The sequence below is a fragment of the Ammospiza nelsoni genome, chromosome 4 (assembly GCF_027579445.1).
Source record: "Ammospiza nelsoni isolate bAmmNel1 chromosome 4, bAmmNel1.pri, whole genome shotgun sequence".
NCBI lineage: Eukaryota > Metazoa > Chordata > Aves > Passeriformes > Passerellidae > Ammospiza > Ammospiza nelsoni.
In genome coordinates this window covers 18,731,060-18,758,741 of record NC_080636.1, presented here as the reverse complement: position 1 = coordinate 18,758,741, position 27,682 = coordinate 18,731,060, and the positions used below count along the sequence as shown (strand labels likewise).

The 27,682-nt window shown below is 39.8% G+C and overlaps 1 protein-coding gene across 2 annotated transcripts in view; it reads left to right on the top strand.

Annotated features, from left to right (window-relative positions):
• The window catches only part of AFAP1 (actin filament associated protein 1), a 115,012-nt gene extending 91,904 nt beyond the window's left edge, over positions 1-23,108 (top strand). Inside the window, exons 10-18 of one of the 2 annotated variants that reach the window (XM_059469935.1) lie at positions 3,148-3,359; positions 5,030-5,175; positions 8,612-8,729; positions 10,129-10,386; positions 12,210-12,324; positions 13,578-13,742; positions 14,311-14,501; positions 15,222-15,383; positions 19,732-23,108. In XM_059469935.1, the coding sequence (XP_059325918.1) occupies positions 3,148-3,359; positions 5,030-5,175; positions 8,612-8,729; positions 10,129-10,386; positions 12,210-12,324; positions 13,578-13,742; positions 14,311-14,501; positions 15,222-15,383; positions 19,732-19,758 (1,394 nt within the window). In that variant the 3' untranslated portion in view covers positions 19,759-23,108. The remainder of the gene's footprint in view (positions 1-3,147; positions 3,360-5,029; positions 5,176-8,611; positions 8,730-10,128; positions 10,387-12,209; positions 12,325-13,577; positions 13,743-14,310; positions 14,502-15,221; positions 15,384-19,731) is intronic. The other variant, XM_059469936.1, reaches the window with a different exon arrangement.
• The last annotated feature ends 4,574 nt before the right edge of the window (positions 23,109-27,682 follow it).

Sequence of the window (27,682 nt, the reverse complement as noted above, 5' to 3'; positions counted from 1 at the left end):
AATTTTATAGCATTCTAGCTTAGGAATTTCTCTAAAATTTACTTTTACTGCAATAATTCTTCCCCAGCATTGGAAGGATGCACCCAGACTGCAAGAGGAGTAATCAGGAGTTTGTCATTTGCAAAGAGACTGAAATAATTTGACTTTTAAAATAAAACAGTAACACAGGCTGAGGTATCACTGCTCTTTGCAGAAGTGAGGAAGAGGAGGAAGAAAATTGTGAAAAAGAAGCATAAAGAAACAAGTGCTGTTCTCAAACAGATGGTTATAAAATGAATATAGGCTGAACTATGAAATAAAATGTGGCTACAAAGTAGAAGAAGGTTCTTGGAAAGTGATCAGGTCTTTTATAGTAGATTGTGGTTAAGGTTTTATGGAATAGCAGACAGCAGTCAATTGGCCTCAACCAAAATGATTTGAGTTTAATTATGGGTTCCTAAAGTGGTACATATTGGACAAAATGAAGTAACAAATTTCTAGTAAGCTATTTTAACTCTTAATTTTGCCCATTCCATATGACAGCTGTAGTACACAAGGAAGTGTATAAAATGGCATGCAGAAAATACTTGTGTTTTGTATCATAACTGTTAAGATTTGCTCACAATTTAAGACATTGTTCAATGCACTTAGCTGATGTGCTCACAGCTCTGCTGTTTTATAACAATGCAGTGTACTTATATTCTCCAGTTTATCTTTTGGTGCTCCAGTATTAGGTAACACTTACACATGAATAAGATTGAACTCGCCCTTCACCCAATTCCTTCAAAAGACAAATTCACTTGGAAAGCTTTGAAGCAGTTGCACCAGATTCTGAGTTTGGATTTTACCCTTTAATTGAGTAGAAAAACTTAGGGAAACTCAGAAGTCTGTGATTAGGGAGCAGCTGGCAGAACTGATTGGGGCATGAAGTGTGTTAGATGCCAGCCCAAGGTGGTGGCAGCAGGTCCATGGACCACCAGAGAGAACTTCATCAATTACAGGTGGCTTTCAAGCCACACTTTGGGCATCATTCACATCAGCAAACTTTGATTGAATAAGTGCATGTATATGTGTCTATACATCAGCTAAGTACAAATGTGATTTATTGACCAAAAGAGCAGCTGGGGAAAGTTGTGTCCAGCCAAAGGCATTTTCCAGAGCATCTGGCCTCCATAAGGGCTCAAACTTCCAGGCTCTCGTACTCCATTGATTATTCTGCACTATGTGAGAAGTTAACCACTGCTGTACAATCTAATTCCTCGTATTTCTATCATTAGTTTGGATATGGACATAAATACAGATTCAGCCATTACTATTTGGCTCTACTCAACACCACTTGCAGATTTTTAAGGAAAATATATAAAAGTCTAGCCTTTGGTCATTGCAGGAAGTCTTGGCTAGAAGGAGTTTCTCACCACCAGCAGTTTGGCTCAGTTCAGTGCCCTCTGGGAGGCTGCTCCATAGTTGAAGGTTTTTACACTTTAGAAGGCTCTACCTCCCATGAAGAAAGGGAAAATCCCAACAGGACTGCAGGTGTCACCCAGCTAGTGTAGAAACTAAAACCCACCTGCACTTGCAGTCCTGGCAAAGCTTTTGCCTTCACCACCACTGCTCCTGGAGTGCCTGCACCAAGCTGACGTGCTCATGCCCCAAAGAGGAACACTCTCAAGGCATTTTGGTCAGGTCAGCTTGTGAAGGTTTAAGCAGAGATGTGGGATCCTGTGTAGTTCAACTCTGAGGCAGGAAGTTTTGCATGAGCTTTCCGAAGAGGTGCCCTGGGAGCAGAGGGGAAAAACTGTCTGAAAAAAAGGACTCTCACTCCAAAACAAGCTGTATCTGGCTTGCACGGGAAGGTTTTTTTCATTTCTATGGATTGTAATGTAATGCACAGTGATACAGGGTTTTATTACAGGAGGAGGGAGGAGAGCTGAAGAGTGTGATTATCACAAGGAGCCAAAACCAGAGGATTAAGCACATCCTCATTTTTTATAGCACCTTCCAAGATGTGCACAATCCTGATCTGCTATATCCTGTTGGATCACACTTTGACATTGGAACCATAATGTTGGAAGGAAGAGCTAGAAAAATGAATAATAAGTCATCGCTTTAATGAAAACCAAAGAGAGAGCTCTCCAACAGGATTAAATGAAAATCATGTCTGAGATAGAAGACAGCTTTTTAACCTCACTTCTGGCTTTTGCAAGATATCATTTATTTCCCTCCTAGCCTGTTTGGAAGCAGCAACATGCTGAATTCATGTACCATTTGTAATGTGGAAGCAAAAGTAAAAGGTTTTTGTTTGGTGTTTTTTTTTCCCTCCTATTTCCAAACTCTACTAAGGCAGGAAAAAAGGGCATTGCTTTGATTGTAATGTTTGAGTCTGGAATGATTGTTGCTATGGCACAGAGAAGGAAAACCACAAAACTCTGCCTGTTTAATGATATTATATACCACTATATTGATATAGAGCATGGTAAGAAAACTGGTTGGTTTTAAAAGAAAATTTTTAATGACATTTTAATATGTAAGGATACTGTATCATAATTAGTTCCTGAATTTTAAATCAACATGAATTTTATTTCTATTTGCAAAGGTAACAATCTTTTAAGTTCTGGTTTGCAAGTGCCACAATCCAGATGTGCATTCTTCTTTCTAAATGTAATTAGAACATAGAGCATCAACACTTCCTAGGTCATTTAAACACGGGTTTTGGATGTTACACAAGGTAGCTCCATACATACTTACATACTATGAGCTGTGATTTTCTCAGAAATGTTGGTCAGGCACAGTTACCAAAGTCATTACCCACAGAGAGGCGGAGTGAGCACATTGGCTGTGTATGTTACTCTTTTCATCATCTCCCATTCTTCCTGAAGTCCTGGGGACCTGTGTGCTCCTACACATGCAGCTGTTGCAGGCACTGACACAGAACAGCCATTTGGATCACATATTTATATGCTTTTTCTTGGTTATTGGCACAGTGAAAGTTTTCATTAAAAGAAGCGGGGCAGGGTCATTTACTTGTCTTCCTAAGATCCATCTGGACTTTCTATTAGAAGAGGAACAAGTTACTTAAAGGCTAGCATTACACTGAGAAGTGAGTTTCTTTTTTTCTCCCTTTTCAGAAAAAGTGAGGAGTAAAATATCTCGCATTTCATTTTATTGCAGGATATCTCAACGTGCTCTCTAATAACCGCTGGCGCGAGCGCTGGTGCAGAGTGAAGGACAATAAACTCATTTTCCACAAGGACAGGACAGACCTGAAGACACACATTGTTTCCATCCCACTCCGAGGCTGTGAAGTCATCCTGGGGCTGGATTCGAAGCATCCCCTGACCTTCCGCCTGCTCCGGAACGGGCAGGAGGTGGCTGTGCTTGAGGTACAGTGGCTGTGACTTAGCAACTCACACAAAGTGAATTAGAGAAGCACTTTCATACAGCCTGATGTCTGTCCATTCAAAAAACCAAAATCTTTGGCAGAATCTTACTGCAGACCTGAACAATAAATATTGGAAGGAGGAAAGAAGCAGTAAATGTTGTAGACAAAAAATGTTATGCCAGAATGGGCAGGAGGTCACTGTGCTTGAGGTACAATGAGGTGCAATGTACAATGGCTGTGACTTTTAGCAAAGTAAATTAGAGAAGCACTTTCATACAACCTGTGTCTGTCCATTAAAAAAAAATAAATCTTTGGAATAATATTATTGCAGAGCTGAGCAATAAATGTTGGAAGGAGGGAAGAAGTAGTAAATGATGCAAACAAAGAAAGAACTGAGATTAAATGTAGTTCAGAAATCTTCTCAGTAAAATACTTTTCTCTGCACTGACCTCCCCTTGACCTGGTGCTAGAATATCCCTGCTCCTTCTCTAGGCACACTTTTGTATCAGGGATATAGTCACTTTGGGTAAATAACTTAGCAATAAGTAAATAATGGATCACTGTTGATGAGAGCTCGAAAACTCCTAACTTTCATTTGTCTGCTATTTATGGGAACTCCTTTTGCTCAGTCTGTGTCTGTATTAATACAATTATGCATTTCAGAAAATGCAGCGTGCTAGCAGCGTGGTGTGTCTCTTGATTCTCCTCACATACACACACCTTTGTCTGTGTTAGGTGGGTCAGGCTTTCTACGGGGACTTTATTCATCACCATTTAAAACCTAAAATGAGAAGACACTTAAAGCCAAGTATAATGAGCAGGAAGCAACCTTCTACTTGCAGAAGGACAGGCACTTGGACTACTTTGGGTTTCTGATTACACATCAAGTCTCCTGTCCTTGCAACCAGGCCTGTTACATGGCAGCAGTTCAGAGAACTTGAAAATAGAAAACAGCTCAAGGAACTCTGAAAAGCAGTGAAATATGTAAAAATAAGAAATTTAGAAACCACTATGTTTTTAATGACAAATTGTTGCCTTTCCCCCACTATTTCTATCCAATATTTGTTTTGCTGCTGTTTAACTTCTGAATTGGTGACTTGAAGCAAAATATGAAAAAAACTTCAATTATTTTAATAGCTTTAATGCTTTTACTTGTGTTATCAGGAAGATGAATGGCATCATTTAGACAAATGTAGCAAAATTTTTCAAAAGGTAACATTAAAATCTCTTCACTATTTTGTTCCCTCTTCCCTTTTGTTTCTGTTTAACAGTAACACTTTCTTCTCAGGAGTGTTGCTGTCCAAAAATCCTCCAGCCTAACATAAGAAAATAATTATGTTAAAGCTTTCAATATTCTGTAGTCTAAAATAAGCATTACTTGAATCTAAATCCACTGGCCTTAAATGATTATTTTTTCATCTTTTTAGTGGATTGCCCACTTTGTATTACATCATAAATGATGAGCACATCACTTAGTTAAAGTGCCCTCCTTCTAGCAAAGCAGATTTAATATGAAATCCTGGGGTTTTTAAGAGTTCAGCAGAATGAAACCAGAGCCTCTCGTACCATGTGGTAGCGATTTGTCAACCGAGAAGAATGCGCGTTTTGCAATCATGCTCAGCCCAGTGGCAGAGCCAAGACCTGACCTGTGTTCTTGCCCTCTCCTCACAGGCCTCCTCCTCAGAAGACATGGGCAGATGGATTGGAATTCTGCTGGCAGAAACGGGGTCTTCCACAGACCCGGGGGCTCTGCACTACGACTACATTGACGTGGAAATGACGGCAAGCGTCATCCAGGCTGCCAAGCAGACCTTCTGGTGAGCGTGATCCCAGTGCTGCTCCCAGGGCTCTGGGAATTCACAGCCATGTGTTGGCTCCACTGCCAGCACTGCTTATCAAAATCCACCTCCCCCTTTGCCACATACTGAACTCCTGAAGTGGATCAGCATTGCAGCATGTTAGATGTGTTTGTGATTATTGTGTTGGAATCCTGCTAAGTTCTGTAAGAGATGCAAGGCACTGTGCAACTTTACTCAAAACTTTATGAGTTTTTTTTCAGTAGGTCTCCTTACCAAATGCTATATTTTAATCTTCTATTTTACCTAAAGTCTTAGAGCTATTCCTGGAAGAGAACAAATATTCTGAAATATACAGCTACATAATTCACATTTATTGGCTGTACTTGCTGTACATATAGGGAAATACACAGCATATTGTATGTTATATGCTGCATATATATATATATATATATATATATACTCACAGTATATAGCAAATTTAAATCTTGGACAGTGACATAATCCCTGTTACCTTCTCAAGTTCTTTCTGATTAATTAAAAACTTTATCAAACTCAACCCAGTTCAGTTAATTTCTGGGGTTTAATATAGGAGGTGGAAATTGAGAAAGTGCATAGAGGGTGCAGCATGGAAACTGGTTAAATTGTAAATCAATAGAGTGAATTCCCCATTACAGATCCCGTGCTAAAAGGAGAAATGCGTACTTAGCAGATGCAGTGATTTACATGTTCAAATCATTTGAGGCACTAAATCAGCCCTTGGTGGGAAAAACCATCATTTTTCCTTGGCTAGATGAGGTTTTTATAAACAGGAGTGAAGAAACAGTGGGGACAGGGGGATGCCCTGCTGGAGGTGTTCCCTGTGGTCAGGAAGTGGGTGGCCTGAGAAGACAGCTGGCAAAGGCATCATCCCTCATCCTGCTGCAAGATGACACTCCCTAGACTAATTTGGAATTTGTGTGACTTAATACATTAGAGAATCACACCCCATCTGCCCATCATGAGTTTGAACAGATAGAAAATGAAGGGGGAAAAAAATGGAAACAAGCTTTGGAGTTTTCCAAAAGAGGATCCTATTGCCATTAGCAAGCTTCCAAAAGAAGTTAACAAGGGAAAATGCCCAGCTTCAATGTAAGTCCAGTTTCTGATGGAACTCAAAGTGACTCAGTGTTAACAAAAGACCAGTTTTGTGAAAACCAAATAATTTTGATAGAATTAAAATGCACTTAGCGTTCAGACTTAACGTTAATATTTGTTTAGAAGTTAATAGGGCTCAAAAAGTTTCTCCTGTGTTGACATGTATTTTTGCTTCAGTCAGCATCTAGCAATAACCACATTTAAGAGCAATAGAATGGTAACCTTTTCCCCATGAATTCTGCATGGCTTTCCTTTTCTGCACAAATGTGGTACTAATTGGAGCCAAGTGAAAAAACATATGCAACTAGACCACATGTTAGAAAGCAGTGTCAAACAACTTGCAAAATAGCAGAATTTCCCTGTTAAGAATTAATTAAAATTCATTGGGTGTCTTTAAGAGCCTGTGAGGGCTTGCTGATAAGCAATAGAGTAGCTGTCTGCTGATTTTCAATAACTGCTAGAAAATGAGGAGAAATTACAATGGTACTTAAATGTTAATGAACTGCTACATTTGCGCTTTATAGAATGAATATCAGTATTCCAAATAAAATGCAGTTATCATTAAAGCTTAGTTTATCACTCAGTCACTTTAGATTATTGGTTATCCACTTATTAAGACTGATGCTTTGCAAAACTACCAGCTTCTCATTAACAGTCCCATCAATTTCCTTCACCTAAATCATTAGGTATGGAGGAAAAGCTGAGGAAAAAGTGCTTCCAGGCAAATTTTCTTTCTAGCAGTTTCTGAATACAATTAATTTGCATGGATGCACCTGAAAACATGATTAATGAGGATTATTGAAATAATGATTATGAATTGTTTGCAATTACGGAGATAAATCCTGCCTTCCTTTGGTGGTGGAAGTAGTTACCACAGGTGCATCAGATGCCACTAATGAATATCCCAGTTTTCAGACATGGTTTTTGTATATTGCTGTAATTGGAGCCTCTTCACTAGGAAGAAATAGAGCAACAACTCCAAACTCAGTTCTTCACACCAACCAGAAACATTTGTGTAATGCTCTTCTTTAAGAACAGTAAACAAATGCAGCCCTCTAATAATGACTAACAAGGTATGAGTTATGATAAGGTTAAAAACGTTTTTATCATGGGGTTTTCCTGGGCTTTTTGCTGTTAGTTTGCTTGAAGTAAGAAAAGCTTCTTACTAATGTCTAATGTTTTTTCCATCCCCACACTGCCCTGAAGGGTTCACAGAGAGCTGGGCAGGTTCATCCCTCCTGTGAGCCCAGGTTTCCTGTGGCTCAGGTGAGCCCCAGTTCTCCCTCTGAATGAGAAACTCAAAGGACTCCATGTTATTCCAGAGCCAAAAAGAAAGCAACTGTTGAAACCACAGCATTCCTGAGCTCCTGCCAGCACTACAGAAGACCCTCTCTGCTTTAGCAGTGCTTTATCATATTTTATGAATGTCAGCACAGACTCTGAATAGTTCCATTGTTTGGGATGGAAAACATTGTTTTCCCATTTAAATACACCTGAAACTGTAGGAATGGAATTATTTTGGATCTCACTCTATACCTTATTCAATTCCAGCAGTTGCTACAAAGGAAGACTCACCCTTGGAGTCATTATTAAGCAACAGTGTTGATTGGAACAGGAAAAGGGGGAAAAATTAAAATATTGTATATATGTGTATCCCTTTTGAAGTTTCCAGAGGACTCAGGCCCACCATGTGTAACAGAGCAAGAATGAGCATATAGAGTATTTGCCTGTACAATTACCCATAAAGAGTAGGGAAGCATAGTGCCATAGCCAGCCAAAAGTCCTGATGCAGAAAAGAAGAATTCCCAGGTTTTGAGGAAGTAATTATTCAGGAATTTTTTATAGAAATGTTAACTTGGATTTCATTGAAATTATTTTTTTTTTAAATTTCTGCTGGATTTTATTTTTATTTCTCTTATTTCCTAAGTTTGCAGCCCCTTGGGCATGCATGCACACAGAAACACCTGCTTCTCCCCAGTGCAGACAGCAAGGGAGCGTTTCTGGGACCCTGTCAGGCTGGTGTGTAACAGAGACCAGCAGGTTCCTATGTAAACATGCCACTGAGCAATTACAGCTGTTGCCCTCCTGGCCTTCAAACAGCCATATCCCCACTGCAAGAATGGAGAACAGGAACATATGTTGTGTTCCTGGCTGTAGCAGCAGCGTGTGAGTAGCAAAGAAAGAAAAAACCACCCTGCGGAAAGCGAGAAGCTCCGTGCTTCCAGGCTACATAATCGGGCACAGGGAATATACCACTGTATCATCATTTAGGCGTAGGTCTGAGTGCTGGTTTTCATTATTTTCCCTTTGCATTGTGCAGTTTCATGAACAGGCGGGTGATATCCACGAGCCCGTACCGGGGGAGTGCTGCCAACGGCTACGCCTGCCCCAGCGGGATGGCGCTCCACTACGACGATGTTCCCTGCATCAACGGATCGGTAAGAGCTCAGCCTGCACACAGCAAATGCTTTGCATGTGTTCATTGCCATGTGGGCGTCTGAAAATTGTATTATCTAAAGATCCTCACTGGGCAGTTTCCAGATGAACTCATGGTTTTTTGACTGGGGGTTGCAGACTCCTCTCACACCTATAGAATATAAGGGCATGGGACATATTGTTTACATTAACCTGCATGTGAGCCAATGTGCATTTAGAAAGCAGTTGCCTGTGGTTGATTTGTTGCCAAGTCCTTGAATATAATACTCACTTGAGGAGGTATTTTTTTAGATTAGACTGGAAAGGGCAAAATTAAGGACTCAGTTACACCAGGCACTTTTTGATGTCTGTTGAAAAAACACTGACACCCAAACACTTCTCAGTGCCTGTGGCTGCATTCCTGAGGGTTACAGGTGCTGCTTGTCCCACAGGAGAACCACAGTGCTCACTTCCATCTTCATAAAGTGCAGAGCTGGTCATAGGCAGATGTGTAAGAGGATTTAACATCTAGTGGATGCTCACCTATAGCAATATGGGGTCCTCAGGAAGGTTTGCAGGGGAGCTACAGCCTATGTCAGCTCTTAATTTGGGCTGTTGTATAAAGGCCCCACTAAGGGCGAACTCAAAGGAAATTAATAGTTTCAAAGTGTGAAATTAACTGGACATTGAGTCCTCCAATATGTCAGTAATGTCTAAAAGATGTTAGAAATCCCCTCTTGGGAACAGTGCATGATCACTTGTGTGGAGAGCAGTCTTGACGTAGTTCTTGGATGTGCTCATGTCTTTGTTTGAGTAGTGTACTGCCATGGCCAGGATGGGTTAAGGAAGGATATTTAGCAGTCAGGTGGATTTCTTTTAAGATTAATCAGATGAGCTTCCTATTTTTCTAAAAACTAACAAAAAAAGGAACTATTTTAGTTCTTGTAGCTCAGAATAATAAATCTCCGTCAAATCAAATGTGCAAGCATACCAGCAGCTGATATGCATGGGAAAGACATGTAACCTGAAGAAATTAAAAAAACAGGCTAGAAAAAACTTGGCTTCTGATAACTGCTAGGCTGTATTACTTTTAACAACTCATGTACCAGATGTAATCCCATGGACTCATCTGTGCAAACTGTGAGCATCCCCCTGCTAACACAGTCTGCCTCTGCCCCCTGGGTGCAGTCAGGGTGTTAGGTGTGCTTGTACTCAGGGCTGAGGCGTTGAGCCATGGAATGCAATGCTTGTTTTCCACACAGTATCCTCCCCCCACTTTCTAAATAGTGTCAGTAGTAAGGATGTATGCTCGCTAAGCACTGTGGGCTTGCTGGAGTCCAAAGCATCGCTAATGTTTTAATTTCACTTATGGGGTTCTGCATGGTGCATTGTTCACTAACTGCCGAGGTGTGTGTGTTGCAGTGGGAACCAGAAGATGGCTTTCCTTCTTCTCGTAGCAGGAACATTGGAGAAGAAATGCTTTATGATAACGCAGGCCTGTACGATAACTTGCCGTCTCCAAAAATCTTTGCGCGCTATCCGCCAGCTGACAGGAAAGCCAATAGGTTATCTGCTGACAAACTCTCCTCTAACCATTACAAACACCCTGTCTCATCCAATCTGTCTTCTGCTCAGTCTGTCACTAATACCTCTGCTGTGGGGAGGGGATCTGGCTCGCAGGTACTGTACTGTTTAATACTTAACAAAGCTTTTTATTTGTTCTATTTATCTGGTTGTAATCTCTAGGAACTCTTTAGAGTCCCTTAGTGTTAGCACTGAAGTGCCTGGAGTTTAGTTATGAGCCCACTGCAAATGAAGCAAGTTTGCAAAGGTGTAAATTCCAATGTGGAACTAGTGGTACATGGAAAAGGCTTTGCCAGCATGTTCTTGATGATTTACAGATGGTGAATAATAACAAAAAAATCAATGTGACCTTCCACACCTAACCTGAATGCATGTCGAGCCACCTTTTGGCTCCTCAGGCAGAGATGTTTTAGGAGAAAACCCAAAAAAAGATACGTGACATGTGGCCTGACTGTGACAGCAAATTTGGCTCTTTAGAAATTAGTAAATATTAGTATATATACTTATCTATATATAATGTATACTTTTCTGTATATCATGTATACTTTGGTTATACATTTTATGAATATGCATATGTATAATAACTTGATGCTATATATTTAGTAAATTATGTTGTATATATTCATAAATGACATCTTTATATTACTGCCTGTTATTTTCTTCCCCTAAAAAAAAAAGAGGCTATTTCTCTGCTGCTTTCTGAGGGTGGCTGCAGGCTTTTGTACCTCAAACATGAACCTACAGAGCAGATGAAGTCCTGTGAGCTCAGCATTGTAGCAGATGGGCACAGCCCAGCAGGGGAGCAGGGCAAGCCTTGCTCACAGCCGTGCCAGGAACCTTCTCAGAGCCCTTAGCTGGTCTCTGAAAGGTGGTCATTGGCTTAAACCAATGTATCACAGTGTGAATATATCACAGTGATGCACGGTTTTCAATCTAATCTGACATGGAACAGTTAAGATAAATGTTTCCCTTGTAAAAGGTACCTATCATACTGTGTGTTAACTCACTTAACCCTTACAAAAACTTCATATTGGAATATTGGAATTCAGTGCAATGCATAATTGGAAGTGGACATGAGCAATAAATTACTGCAGCAGCAAGCTTCTCAGTGCATTCCCAATTCAGTCCGCACAAACCTTTGGGAGCAGGAGAACAGAGCATGGCACACATGTGCCCTGTGCTTGGCTGGAGCATCCTCCATGGAGACACTATGAGTAGGACTGGGTTATCTTCCCAGGCTTCAGTTCATTGCTGTGAGCCCTCTAAATGGAAACCCCTTGAACATGCGGTGCTCTGTTCCTGGTAATCTGTTGAGCCTGTCTGGCCATTATGAGAGGGTTTTTTTAAGTAAGAAAAGCTTTTAAGTAGTAGCTAGAAGTTGTATAATGGGAAAATAATATCTTAACTCCTAGCACTTAAAAACATGTAATAATCATATTGTTTCAAAAAAATCCACAAGGATGGCAAGGTCATATAGTAAATAAGAAATAATGTTGAATTTTTTGTGTGGCAAACCCTAGTAGGTTATACTGTGTGAAATTAACTCTGAAAAACTTGTGTTTCAAGAGTCTTTACTGTAAAAAAAAATTAAAATATATACATTTTTTTCTGCCTTGCAGTGGCTTTCTTAATACTGTAAATACCAGGGTTCTAAATGCCTTGGAAACCATGATGCCACCAGAAACAGGGAGTTCATCCCCTTGTTATCCTGTGATTGCTGGCACGGCTCCCGCTGAGCAGGCAGCTCCCAGAGGCATCTCTGGAGGAAGCGCCGTCTCCAGCTCGATCAATGTGCTCTATTAAGGCTCTCTGATGTAGCAGGCAGCTTTCTGTCAAGCTCTGCCCTTGATCAAAGGGTGAAAGTAATGCCAGTGGCACGGGAATAGCTGGAGCCCATTTGTACTTTTGTTTTCAAACAGTTTAAAGGCAAGAAGCCTCCTGTGACTGCTAATGGGATCGCCGGAAAAGCGAGGACTTTAAACAGCCAGCCCAAGAAATCCGAGACGGTTTCCTGTGTGAAGCGCACGGCATCCAGTAAGTGTCTGTCCTCACTGCTGCCTCGCTGGGGAGCCAGGAGGGTGCCCACAAGGGCTCCTGTCTTAGCAGACAAGGTACAGCACCAGTGTGGTTTTGTGAGCTGAGAGGCCGAGGAGGAGATGCCAAGACTGAGCAGGAGATACTTTGGTGACTTAACTCCAGCCACGCCACACGAGAAAAGGGTGCCGGTCATATGGGAGAAGGATAAATATGAAATGTGGACCTGTGGCTGCTGCGAAGTCATGAGGACAGCAGGGAAAAAAAGAAGGATAATGATTCCTCATTTGGAACAGAGAGGAATTCTATCTTCATGTTGGAAAAGGAGGATGAGGAGCTGGTATAGATGTAAGAACATTGTGTTGCTCATAAGTGGACTTATTAATGAAGTCTTATTTAAGAAGCCGTGGATTTAATGGCAACAAGAGAAATTGGTTTAGAGTTTAGGACTAAAGTAAATAGCTTCTAACTGATTAAAACTGGCTTAACAAAACTGGCTTAAAAATTCCTGTTTGTCAGGAATTATTTCATATCATAAAGTGTGCCTTCGGATATGTGACAAAGTGATCTCTTAGCTGACCTATCTTCTTTGAGTCTGCAACTGGAGCAGAGCTGTAGAGGGGGCTGTGATATGAATCAGACCACAAATATATGTCAGCCACAAAATGAAAGCATTTGTATGGGAAATTAAAAAAGAAAAAGAAAGCTGCCGGGCGTCAAAGAAGTGTGAACATCTTTGTATTCTCTTATGTAAGGTGAGAAAAGATGTGCACTGGAAGTAGGAATGAAAGTCAGGCAAAAGGCCAAGCAGGTGGTTTTTCCTCTGACCCTTTCAATTAGAAATGAAGGGTTCATTGCTGGAGAGGAGCCTCCTTTCCATCTTCTGAACTACAGAGAAAGGCAAGGCCATTTTTCAAAACCAGTGTGCTATAAAGTAACTGGTATTTCTCATTTTCCTCATGTAAATATAAAGAACATACTCTATCCCATATCATTGTTATAGCTGTGCTGCAGAACTTGGCAGAAATCATGGACCTTGAGAAAGAGCCAGATGAGGAGGAAGGCCAAACCTTTTCCTCAAACCGTAGAATTATAGAATGGTTTGGGTTGGAAGGGAGCCTTGAAGATCATCCAGTTGCAACACCCTGCCGTGGGGAGCCGTGACATGCTTCATGTCATGTTTAGTCTCAGGGACCAGTTCAGGGTTGTGCTGTTAATTTAAACCCTAATTAGCTACAATCTGATACATGCAGATGCAGAGCAGTACAAATATGGCAAGAATCGTGTGGAGGCAGATGCAAAGAAGTTACAAAGCAAAGAGGAGGAGCTGCTGAAGAAAAAAGAAGCCCTTCGGAACAGGCTGGCCCAGCTCCGGAAAGAAAGGAAAGATCTGCGTGCTGCCATTGAAGTCAATGCTGGTAGGAGGTGCTTTTATGTGCTGAATTCTCACCTGAGAATTAGGCTTAGTTATCCAAACAGCTTTGTATTCTGTGCTGAAGACATGTCACCCTAAACAAGGTTAGGTTTCGATGCTGAGCAGTGCTCTATAATGTCTATATTTGCTTTCTATATAGATAAAAAACATAAAAGATAAAAATACAAATGTGTATGTCCTTATTTTATATATGCATGTGTATCTATACACATACCTAAGGAATTACACTGGTGTGAACTTCAGGTAAGAAGAGCATAGGAATAATTTTTTTGTCACTAGCTAATTATATTTTCATGATACAGAAAAATAAAGAAAACAATACTGATTTGAAACCAGACTAGATATCTAAGAATGTCACTTGATAGAAAGCATTTGATTTATGCTACTAAACTTCTTACTTTCAAGCGTTTTATATAAAGTAACTAATTTTTTTTATGTCACTGATACGTAGAGACCTTGTTTCCTTACTTTTTAGAAAGAAAATAATTTCTCTAAGTGTCATTTTAACATTTTTATTATTGTTGAAATAATAAAATTGCCGTGAATGACAGGCAGGAAGACCCAAGTGATTCTTGAAGACAAGTTAAAGAAGCTGGAAGAGGAATGTAAGCAGAAGGAGGCTGAGCGTGTAAATCTGGAGCTGGAACTGACTGAGGTGAAGGAGAGCCTTAAGAAAGCCTTGGCTGGTGGCATCACACTGGGCTTGGCTATTGAGCCCAAGTCAGGAACATCAAGTCCACAGGTATGCAAAGCCATTGAACATGCAAATCCCAGTTAATGGGCTGGGAGTGCTCAGCCTTCCCAGCTCCAGCAAAAATGAGTAGGAACTGAAAGTATAATGTTTTTTTAAGCCTGAGAAATAAGAGCAGAATTAAATGCCTTTCTGTGTTATTTACATTTCCTGCAGCAGCAGCAGGGAGCAGGTAGATATGGGCAGGATATCACAGGCAGGATATGTTAGGATAATGTGCAAAAAGCCAGCACCTTGTCCTCAGTGATTGTATAAGTGCAGCAACCAAGACATTGCTCCAGCCCAGGGAGATTTAAATGCACCAAATCATCATGCAGTGATGAAGATCTGCTTGTGCTGGTCCCCTGTCAGTTGTGTCACACTCTGCAAGGGCTGCATCTCACACCTTCGGGGTGGAGCTTGTGCTACAGATCTATGTCTGAAGCAGCCATCATAGAAAGATCAGAGAGGGGGATACATCAATTCCTCTGGATTATCCATAGTTGTTTGATCAGACCCATAGCTGTTTAACAGAAAAGAAACTTCAATTTTCATCACAGAACACACATGCACATTGTTTTGTTTCCTGTGTTCTAATCTCCTTTTCATCTAGTCATCATTATGAATATAGTTTCTTTAAAAAAGAGTTCTGCAGTTCTGAATCTAAAGTAGAAAATATTGTACGTGTGACTACTTGGAGGAAACTCAATATAGGCTTTTCTCTCTTTATAGTCTCCAATTTTCAAGCACCGAACTTTGGAAAACTCTCCCATCTCCAGCTGTGATACCAGTGATACTGAGTGCTCCATCCCTGTGAACAGTGCAGCAGCTCTGAAGAGACCTCCCTCATCAAACAACTCTCCATGTCGGGGCCATGTGCTTCGAAAAGCAAAGGTGAGAGCACTCGTGTCTTAATTGTCTTCTTCTGTGCTTTTTCATACTTTCTTACAAAGTCTTATTTAGCCTTAAGAAGAGAATATCTAAGTTATTCATATTACTACATAGTACTGCTGATTTGGAGAACCTTCTGCAGAAGAGTTGGTAAGTAAGTTTGGGAGACCAATTTGACTCTACTCTGATTCCGTGTTTTTCTCTGTTGCTTTTTTTATTTGATTTGCAAAGTAAGTAGTCTGTGGTGTAGACAGTCCATGTGTCCACTACTCTGTATAGCAGAGAAGTGGTTAAAAGAGCACTGTTACAGTGAGTGATTAGAAATGGCACAAGATTGGGTCTGACCTTTTCCAGCCACTGCAAGAACATTATAATTAATGACAATGTGTTGTGCAAGTATCTGCTCAATGTACATTTAAAGTAAAAGTTTAATGACTTCAATTTTGTCTTGCGAGTACCAAGCTGAAATTTGCTGTCTTCTTGTATTGTTACAGTTTTCTAATTTTTGTGGTTTAGTTTAAGTGGGATTTGTATAACCATTCTTCTGGGCTAAATTTGCTGGCAGCATAAACATGTGGGCAACACATAACCAAGGGTGGCAGTAATAGTGCTGGGCCCAAGCTTTTGTTTATTTAGTAGTTCACTGCTAGTTGTAATTATAAACAGCAATAATCATAAACACTTGTCGTTCATGAAGGCTATTTCCTTTTTTCATTGATGTCTTCTGATGGATTTCTTCAAGTAACTTTTGCTACATGTATTCATTGATTATATACATTTCCAGTATCTGAGCATAAGCCTGGAACCTAAATGTAGTAGATACTGAAAAATCAGCATCTCAAAAAATTATTTTATTATTAACTTATCATAATATAATTATTTTTCCTGATACACCATTTGAGACAGCTCTCTCACCCTTATTCTACTCCCTGTGCATGGACATCAACTGCTTTTTCCTGCCAGTTAGCCTGATTCATTTAAATCCAACTAAGAATAATTACACTCAGCATAATAGGTTTTAGTTCTAATCAACTTTGAAGTCTGCAGCTTGTGTTTCAAACCTGAGGAAGGATTTATGTGCTCTAAAGCTTATCTGTGTTTTCCAATTATAGCCTAATTTGTGCCATAACGATATCATCTCTAACTGTACACTTTGTCTTAGATGTGGATGGTAGCTCAGCAATACTCAGGGAGTGTGGTCTAGCAGAGCACAGTGCTTGCAAATGGGTGCATGGATTTGTGCTGGACAGGCACATTAAATCCAGACATCTAATCGTTACAGCTGGAGAAGCCAGGGCATTATAAAAACCTAAATATTTTTGGTGTAAAGAATACCTTCCTGTAGTATATTTTTTATGCTCAGCACATACCATGCAGGAAAAGCCCTCCTGTGTTTGGTGTCGGTGTGCTTTGGATGGCACCATAAGTTGGTCAAGCTTTTTGGCAGAGGAATCTTGGATATAGGATTAGGCTAATCAAAAAGGATATGGAGCAACTAAACATATTTTTCCCATGCTGTGAAAAACAACTCAAAGTATCCAATTCAGCTTGAACAGCTTTTTCCCTAAAACCTCATGCACTAAATATTAAGAGTGAAATTTTGCTGAATTAGATAGTGCAACCCAATCTGTTCCCAGCCCATTGGCAGCCACAGCTGCCATCAGGTGCACATCTGCAGCACGCCCCACGCTCGGGGGTCGCTGTACGTGTGCGGGGGTGGAATTTGGCTCTCAGTTCTTTTGGCCTTTTGCAGCTGTGAGTGAGCCCAGGCCTCGTAGATGTGGCTCAGGAAAGGGTGTCACACATGAGTATCCCAGAGCAGGACTTGGCTCTCCAGGCGTGGATGTCAGTGCAGTTTGTGGGAGTGAAACTGGTCCCACGCCTGTGCTCCCGCTTGTATCTCCAGCAGCTGGCACCTCTCCCAGTGCTATGAGGGAGTTGTATAAATGTTTAAAATATCAGAATATGGTTTTTACTCCTGGTGTGTATTTGAATGCACTGAATGCCTCCCTCCTTGGCCGTTTCCTTGCATGGAGGCCTGTTGCCTGCCAGCCTTGTGTCACGGCCATGCTCACCAGGCAGCAGCGCTGCGCCTGTGCCTCTGTGCCCTGCACGCCTGGGACAGCAGCTTTGGAAGCTCTGCCACCAAAAGCTTTCTCCTCTCAGATGCTCTAACATTAGAAGGAAATACAGAGAGAAGCAGTAAGACAGATCTAGTGTTAAGAAAGAGCAGCAATTTGGGGATTGGCTGTTCAGGACACACATTATACTTACACATACATAATTTGAATTTTTAACTTCGCTTTTTTGCAAGTATCTTTAATTTTTTTTTTTAGAAAGTAATTATGTATATTTTTAAAAAGCCAGAAGGCATTTTAATTGCAATTTTGTCTAATCTGTACTTGGCTAGAAATGGAAACTCCAATTAAAATATGGAAAATAATATTCTGCGTCAGTAGTCCTAGAGAAGTAAAAAGATTCAAATATCCTTTCTGTACAGCAATTATTTAAACATTTCACATATTCATTTAAATATCAAATTAGTTTCTAAAGCCAAATTGTTATGTGTAGCAAGAAAACTGAAATTAGTATTTCTGATTTGGTTTTGAAACTAGTGGGCTGGTGAATGTCAGCATCTTACATCTCACTTGTGTTCAAGGACTGGAGAAGAAAAGGAGCTGTCCCAGTTTCCCAGCTCCCAGTCAGGCTGTCAGTGTTGACTGAGACATTCTTTCCTTGGTGTGAACCTGCAGGAGCAGTGGAAAGAAACAAAAAGTTCCTTTTGCACCTGCAAAAGAAGCTTCTGCTTTCAAGCCTTATTTAACACTTCAAAGAAAATCTCCTCCCAGTTGCTTAGCCAAGGACTTCCTTTATAGCTTTGGTAGCATATCTGTAGAGAACACAGATTTAATAGAGTTTTTAAAGTAATCTAATTTCTACCAGTACTGTGTTTTAACTTTAAAATTACCATAATTTGAAGAGTAAAATGGAATATTTAAAATACACTGAATTTTAGTAAAAGCACCAATTAAATTAAAAAAAAAACCAAACAGAAGTTTTGAAACAAAGTAAATTATTGTCTAATTTTAAACCCATGGATTTTTTTTTTCTTATATTGCTAAAGCAGCCATCAACTGTGACCTTTACTGTTATTTTACAACAGCTGAAGAGGTGTCATGGTCATACAGCTGTTGAGCCAAACTATTGCTCTTACTGCTTTCAGCAGCAGGAACAGCTATTTACATGCATAAGTAATGGATTTCAGTCAGAGCTCTTAAATGTTGTGGAATGAGTGTTAAATTGAGGAATTCAGGTTGGAAGCCAAGTCAGCAGGCTGCCTGCAGAGTGTCTCTTTCTGATGGGTCAGAGAGGAATCTGCAGCCCCCAGTGCCTGGCGAGGAGCAGCTGGGGGGTTCCTCTAAGGGGATTGCTGGAGCCAGAGGCCATCCCTGGGGATCTTCAGTGGCTCCTGATGGCTGAAAGGGTGGGCTTCAGGGAGGGGTGCAGTGTGGATGTCCTGAGGTGAGCCTGTCCTGCTTCAGCCCAGGTGTCATTTGATGGCCACAAGTTTTACTGACCTGGGGGCTCAGCTGTGGCAATCTCATGATTTTCACTTAAGTGGCAGAAGAAATGGCAATACCTTGCTCTGAGACAAGTGACCAAAAGCATTATAGGTTACATCTTTTTGCTGTGGATGGTGTCCTTGTCCTCAGCTAACAGGTGAGGAAACTGAGGCACAGAAAAGTCAAAGCAATTTCTTTAATTTGCCAGGCAATAGCTCAGTTTGGATTATCTATAAGGGAAACAAATGCAATGCAAACAGACTTGTTTCTCTTAACCCTGCCTGTCAGTCTCTCTGCTAAGTTGCTCTTTTTAGTTATAAATTTATGTGTTTGCCATGAGTCTTATAATAAAAAAATTGAAGAGCTGTAAAGCAATCACTTGGTGTCAGCTCTGAGAGATATTGAGGGCTTCCTGCTGTCTTACACCAGTCATTTAGAGAGCCTTGTGTGCTTAAATCAGCCTCTCCCTTACTCAGGGAGAGCTGAGTGCTTTACAGCAGCTGTGGGGTGTCAGTTGCTCCAGAAGTCCCCTCTGCAGAATACAAACATGGCTTGTTTGCACTGCACTAGAAAATATTTTGTACATAGTTGTGGAAGGGTGGATGCTGTGCACAGACTATCAGAACATACTTGTTATCATTCCCTAACTAATTTTTGGGCTGAATCCAGCAAAGTTAATGAAAAAACTGTTATTGAACCCACTTGTGGATTAGCAGATACGATGACATCAGTGAATTATCCTGATTTCTTTTTAACATTTTCTGTATCTTTCTTTTCCCCCTTTCCAGGAATGGGAGATGAAAAATGGAACATAAACATAACAGAGCCAGTCACTTTCTATAAAAGCCTTACCTACTACAGACCAAGACTTAGGCTGCAAAGGACTCACCTGGAAGGTCACATCAAGTGATAAAACATGAGAAGTTTTATAACTCTGTTAAGTTAATGGTAGCTTGGCGCTAATTTGCCTGTATTCCCTCTACTGTATTGCTGTGTAACTACGTGTGCCCCTTTTTATTAGCTGTAACTCCTTGTTTCCAACTTCACTGGTAGAGAAAATGAAAACCAAAAAAACCCAACCATAGGAACTAAAAAGGAGCATAAAGTCACAGTTGCAAGTTTACTTTGCTGAAGCAGCAAAGAGCCAGCAGTGTTAATTCTAGTGCATCAGACAGCTGGAACACTGCTGAAGACTGGTGGGAAATCCTGACTCCTGCAGGTTAAAACTGCCTTTGGAACTGTGCCACAGAGCAGGTCTAACTCATCAGCAGAGGCTTTGCTGGTGGCTGCTCACATGGCAAAGCAAACCTGAAGAAAAGTGCTTGCAGAGGCAGCAGTGCCTGCTCAGCCCAGCAGCTCTGCAGGGCCACAAGGACTCTTTGGTGAAGCGTTTTTGGGTGACTTTTCAGACAGATGCTTTTGTCATGGGGAGATAAAAAGCTGCCAAACTTCGAGACAGATGCATTTTTGTACGTTCTCTTTATTGCTGTTCTGAAGCACCACTCATTTTCAAAGGTCATGTTCTTGAACTATGACTTGTTCCTGATTTTTTTAAAAGGCTAACAGGTATTTTTAGATACTGCTTCTTTTCTATACATTTTAAAGAAGAAAAAGAAAACAATTGAACTTAGTCCTCAACAGAAAAGAGCAACTCAGAATTACTTATGCAGTCAGTCTTGTTTTTTATAATATAGTATTGTTAAACTTGAGGTATAGAACACTGCTGTACTTAGTTTCCTTTGTCTGTTTTCAGACCTCAGCTATTATTTTTGAGGAAGATGGACTGAAAAGGTAATAATTTTCAGACTCTTATAAACAGTTTAACAAATAATTGGGGATTTTCCCAAACAGGGGTCCATTTCTGATTACTAGGAAATAACATCTTGCATTTTAGTCTGTAAAATTACAAAAATCTGTTTGTCTCTTATCAATGTCATTCCTGAGAAATTACATGCAGTAAATTGCCACTGAAGCCCTTCAAAATCTCAAGATTGGTTTTTAAAAATCAGAAGGGGGTTGGAGGAGAATGTATAAATCAGATGGCTTCTTTTAAGTTTTCTCTTTTGTTTTTTTTAGGCCTTTGGAGAGCTTTCAATCATACTCTCAAGATTTTTTTCCTCCTCAACTGTTAGGAGTAGAAAATTAATTTTAAAAATTACCTCAAAATATGAGTAGTGTTTTAATCACAGATGTTAGGGCTGGAGTCTTGATAATTAGTTAAGACTGCAATTAAAATCACAGAAGCTGGCAAGACAGCAGTTATCAAGGATCCCATCCCTTTGTGGCCAAGCCTGCAGATTATCTCTTACCTTTAGGAATGGGTGTGTGCAACTCCTGGGGGGTCCCCTGGGATTCTCAGCTGAGCTGGATGCCAGAGGACTTCCTGCAGGAGCTTGTGGGATTTGAGGGCACAGATCTGTCAGAAAGACCTGACAGCTGCCAGGAGATGGGGCTGTGTCCTGTTCCCAAATGCATTTAGGGCAGGGACCCCGCTGACCTTAGCAGTGTAGAAATGGGCCCAGCATGAGAAAAGGCTCTTTGCTTCTTGGTACAAAGGGCCACAGGAATGCAGATACAGTAGGAAAGCAAGTGTCAGTGTGGTTTTCATTGAAAACACAATTTTTTAATATTAGTTTAGGTCGCTTACTTATTAACTCTCTAACTCGAGGGCACATTCTGTATTCTGTGACTATGGACTAAACAGCATCAAATTCCCATAAATAATAGCAGAAACAAATTTGAAGCAAAAGTAAGTTCATTTAGGCTTTTTATTTCAAATTAAGTTATTTATTTGTATATTTCAATAAATATTTAATTTATATCTGTACATATTTATAATGCAAATTAGGCTTCTAGTCAAGGTTAGCAGTGATGTAACAATTGCCATTAAGAAGTGGTCCCACATGAAGTAATGCAGAGTAGTCAAAAGCCACATCACTTGTCTTGTTTACCCAATGTTGGCATTGTCTCTTTCCACCCCCTTATCCCATGGTTAAAAAAAAGAAAAATTCCTTGGCAAGGACAGGTTTTAATCTACGCCTGAGGTGGATGTGTGTAAATCTCTGCCCGGGCAAATGGAAATTGTGTGGTGCAGCCTTCCTGCAGCACCTGGGCCCCTGTGGTGCCTGCTGCACAGGGGCTGTCCCCTGATCTAAACATCTTCCACTCTTCCTCCAGCAAAGGCTCCACAAAGCCACCACACTTTAGTCTGTTCTGTGTAACAGCCAAGGTTCTGAAAGGAAGAAAACCAAAAAGCTTGGGAAATAACCTCTCTGTAGACCACTCTCAGTGCTGTGAAATGTACTCTGTTGCCTTGAATAGCACTATTGCTGCACAATTTTTATAAAGAGCAACAGAACCTGTATTTTTCACTGTTTTTAGATTCCAGGATCACCAGGCAAACTCGGCCATAGAGCAGCATGACTTTTGTTTGAAAGGAAAACTCCCGTATTTTGAACCATTTCTGTCTTCTAAGAAAATGTTACACTTGTACTTCCTCACCAAATGCCTGTTACTGTACCAGGTGCTTTTTTTAAATTGTTTGTTTTGTTTGGGTTTTTTTTAAACGGGTGATGCCTTTTTTTATAAAATCCCAGTTCATAACTTTGGGGGATCAAGGGTGTTTTTTTAATAAGATGATTGTGGCAATTTGATTTTTCAAATGGAGAATATTAATTTAGTATCAAGTTTTGTTAGACACTTTCAAATTAATTGGCCAAGGGTGTATGTTGTATGATAATGTTCTCATATTAAGAATGTAATTATTTCCTTATTGTATTTTTTAAAAAACAAAATCATATTTAAAAAAAATCTCTGTGAAAAAAAGCATGATAGAAACATGAAAAAAAAGGTTTTGTTTTATTTTTGTTATTGGATATGTTGGCAGTGCCCATTTTAATTGACTGTAAATATAGCCTTTCTACTGTATTTCTCAGTGTATTTAAGTTCTTTCTGACACACATTCATGGACACTTCTGTTAAAAAAAAAAAAACAAAAGTCCAAAATAGACCCACCTTCAAATGTGTGTCTTAGTAGCTTCAACTAACCTTATGCCTTTCTAGTTTATTCTTCAGAAAGTCTTGCAAAGTGTGAAAAAAGACTGGCACCTGGTGGGTGCGACAGATCCGAGACCATTATTAATAAAGTTACCTGTCAAAAAAAGGATTTGCAGTGTTGTTTCTTGGTGTTGGTCAGTTCCAGAGGCACCCTAAGGTGCTGCGGCGGCGCCTCAGCAGCTCTCCCACAATAGTCAGAACTCAGCTGAGAACCATTCTCCCATGCCAGTCAGTTTAAAAATGTTTGGACATTATCATGAGTGTTTTTTGGCATCAGTTGTATCCCCATTTAACTGAGCAGTGACCTCCTGCAACTTGAATGTCCAAGGACTCTCTTGGCAATGGAAATGTGGAATTTGGTGTATTTAGAGCTCATAGCAGCACTTCCTGCTTGCCTGTTGCATCTGCACCAGCTTGCTTAGATGTCAACTCCACTAATAAATTATGCAATATGTAAAACATTAAAAATTACCTCTAAGAAAGGAAAGTGGATTAAAATTAAACTGAGCTGATTACCAGGCTACTTAAAGATGAATGTAGCAATTTCTTGTAGATGACTGACAGATGAGATTGAGAAGTGTTAAGCTGTAATTACTCCTTGCTGCTTTTCTTAGATTTTGCTCTTGCTCCTGTTACACCACAATTATTACCAAATTTATAAAGTAAAAAGCTTAAGTAGAATATACATTTTATTTTCCCAAACTGAGGGAAGCAGTATTCTAAAGTAGTTAATTGGGTTTTTTCCTGTAGTTACAGCCTCCAAGATCATAATGAAGTTTTAATAGGTATGTCCATGTACTGCATAATAACAACTAAAGACAAAAAAGTAAATGAAAACAAACAAAAATTAACTAAAAACACAACAGGAAAAATTAAAAAAAATAAACCTGCTATAATCCTGTGGTCTAAAATGCAGCAAGTATCTCTAGTCTCTGTCTAATTCACAAGACTTGCAGAAGCAAAATGGCAAAAATGAGAAAACCACCTGAACTGCTGGTGTCTCAATTATCTGCATTTGTAGCTATACAACATTATCCAAATGGCTCTGACTGCATAAATAGATAAACTCTATGGGAGATGATACAAGGGCACAGCAATCCCTCCAGACAAGGAAAAATCCTATTCATATTACAGTGAAGTTCAAGGGAAAAACAAAGATAAGGTCATTCCAGTGTGGAAAAAAAAATAATCTTGAGGAGGGGATTGTGTTAACAGGTTATAAAAATGGGGAAAATAGTCCCTGCCGCTAACAGTACAAACACTGAGGGTATCTGAATCAATGATCAGGTTCAAAACAACTGCCCAATTCAGCTGCAGAACTCGTCACAGAATTTTATCGATGCTAAAATCTTATATGGGTCTATAAACAATAAACAAAATTCATGGCAAAAAGTAATTACTTAAAACTATCAAACACAAAGCTTCCTGCTTCAAAACAGAAAAGTCCAGCTCCAGGGAGGCTGGAAGTGTGTTCTGTTGAAGTGTCCTTGTGTGCTTCCCCTGCTCTCTTGACATATTACTACTGATAAATGAAGCTGTTTTCTTTCACAGAAAAATGCTTTTTTTTTTTACACCAGCAGTTACAAAACATTCCCTTCTATAAAGCCATGTATCCTATTCTTTTCAATTTGACTTCTAAAGCAAGAACCTCTCTTTTAAGATCAAGGTAATGCAAAATTATTCCTTCACAATTTATTAGATAACAACAACAAAAAAAATCTTATCAAGGGTGTTCCTGGTCAGTAATCTGATTACAAGGGAATCATTTTCCTATTAGATTTTGCAGAACCAGTAGAGTTGCAGTTACATGGTCCTGAGCTGAACATAAGCTTAATTTCTGGTTTAATTACTAATTTTTAAATAGACTGTTAATTGCCCTCACTGAATTATTCCTTAGAATTTTTACTTCTTTAGTCTGGTTTTGGCATGTATCACTGATTCTGAATTTTTTTTTTTAATCAACTTTTGCTATGATACTGTAATGGCAGGAATGGATCCTTTTATCACTTTCAAAATACACCGTGCAGCATTTGCACTATTTTGCTTCAGCTTTTGAAAACCATGAGGTTTTCAAAAATAAATGTTTCAAATGTACTGTACCAGAGTACAGCACATTTTCTCCACAGCAGCTGGATCCATAAGAAAGCAAAACTTCTTTCAAGGCATAAATCACAAAAAAAAAAAAAAAAAAAAAAAAAAAAAAAAAAAAAAAAAAAAAAAATTGAAAAGAAATCAGTGTCTTACTGGAAAACAAAAACAGGAAAAAATATTGCCTGTTGTTTATGCCTCAAAAGTTTTATTAGAGACATGATTTATGATGATGTTGAAATCAGTTAAGCTTCAAAATAATATAGCAATTAATATGACTTTGATGACGATAGCAAGGGAAACAGAAGTGAAGCAATTATTCTTTCCACAGAAATCAGTTTCTGAAGTAAAGTAGCCCTTCAGGTTAGATATTAGCAAATTTTATTTGGTATCTCATTTATGGGAACAGCTTGGCTGTGTCTGTTCTCACTCCTGACCTTCCAAATCAGGAGCTTTCCTTGGAAAGAACTATTGCAACATCATTAGAAGTAACTTTATAATTTCTGTGAGTTTTGCTGGTATTTATATCAGAGCACTAAATTTGGAAAATGAGATGTTATTTGAGATTCAACAGTCTGCTTTTGTAGAGATAAATTGCCGTTAAAGTCTCAGCTAGCCACAGTATAGGATTAGAGAACCTAAAATGACAAATTTTAGGCAGTGTTTCCCAGCTGGGCTGCACAAGCTTCATTCCTGCATCCAGCCTCACGTTGAGCATGGTGTGCCACAGCGAAGGTCAGACTGCCCACACCACAGGCCCCTCCAGCTGCCAGCTCCTCCAGCAGGCACCCTGGGAAAGTGCTCAGCTAGGGCAGACTGGGAAAATTCAGTTTCATCTCATCTGAATTATTTTTCTTTTTAGTTATCCATCTTTGGATCCTCAAAATATATCCACCCAGTGAATAAATAATCAATTTGTGGTCCTATTAAAACTTCATTGCAGTCTATAAAATTTGTATGGCTAATTAAAAAATCAGTAGATGATAATCCATGTTGCTGTTTTATCCCAGTATGAGGTTTAATAAGACTTCACATTGCACATCTACAACAATTAGAGCACCTCTGTTTTTCCCTGCTGTGGGCAGCAGGCAGTGCAAAGAACATCAAGTGTTTATTCTACCAGTGTCAGACTTTCCTTGGGAAGCACCAAGCTACAGAGCAGCAAGCAGCTCTCAGCAAACCATAAACTCCATTCCAGGCTGAAAATATCAGCTGCACCAAAAGCAGCTCAACTCTAAAGTTTGAAGCAGGAAGGAATGCCCAGGCTGTAGGGATGGAAGGCATCTTCTGACTTTAGAAATTCAGTGACCTTTGCAAAGACAGAGAACACTTGCCAGGACCAGTAGGAGAAAATCTTTAGGACATTAAGGGCAAGACTTCATAAAAATATACTACATAATTCTGCATTTCATTTCCAAAGACTGTAGCAGAGTGAAGTGAATATCATATGTAGCAGCTGGGCATGTCCAGTGGGCATAATTCTGAGAATTTTGGTTTTCCTGGCTTTGTAAATGATTGAATATACTTTGTAGCTTAGTTTTATTTTGAGTCAAGGCCTGATCCTTACACATGGCTACATCTAGTTTAAGGGCTAAATTTGACTTGCAGACCCCTGAATTTTGCAAAGAGAATGCAGCTTCTACAGCACAGGCAACTCCTTAGGAAAACAGTGGGATAAAGGAAGGGCAATTAATGGAAAGAAGAGATTGGAATAAAGGCACGGGCAGGGCAGAACACACATACCTCTGTTCTGTTGATGGCGCTCTCTCACAGGGAGATGAAGGCTGAGCCCTACGGAATTCTTTAGCAGGACAGACATACTCAGCCTCTGATGTTACAGAACAGCCCTGCACGGCTTCTGTCTCACCACAGGATGTCACCCTCCACCAGCTACACTGCAGACACCTCCCAGGAAAAGGCAAAAGGACTTTTCCCTCTTTTCCTAGGAATGGAGTCGAGCTGCAAGGATAGAGGGTGAAGTGGAGTGGCTAAAGAGGAGGAGAATGAAGGTTTGCTGCAGCCTTTGAGCTCAGTGTTGCAGAGCTGAGTCGTTTGCTGCTAAATACAGACACACAAACTCTGAGGACTGGTTAAACCTCCACAAACCCCATGAGAAGCTTTGAAAGAAAAACAAAGCAATCAATAATTTAGAACCAAATTTTATTAAAGAAAAACCTGGAGTGCAGGTTCTCAGGACAAATGCATACCTTTGGATGCAGTGGAGTACACAGGTACGTATACAGTAGTTTGCCTGCTACATGTTTGGAAGCTGAAAGAGACCGTGATAATCTGTACTGAACAGTTCATCACCTTTGTTAAAATTTGCCAAAAATTTGCTTGTGGATTGCTAACAGATACTTGGTTATGTGTGTGCACTACATATTGCACAAGGGTTTTTGATTAAGCTATTACTTGTGCAATTGGATCACAGTTAAGTGTTACGTCAAGCATATTCAAACATATATTTGTCTCCTTTTCTCAAAAACAGCACGTCACTACAAAACTGCCATTAAATGTTACATATTTACAAAAATATACAAATAACACTTTTCCACATTTTTGACAATGCACCAATTATGGATTTATTTCATTCTT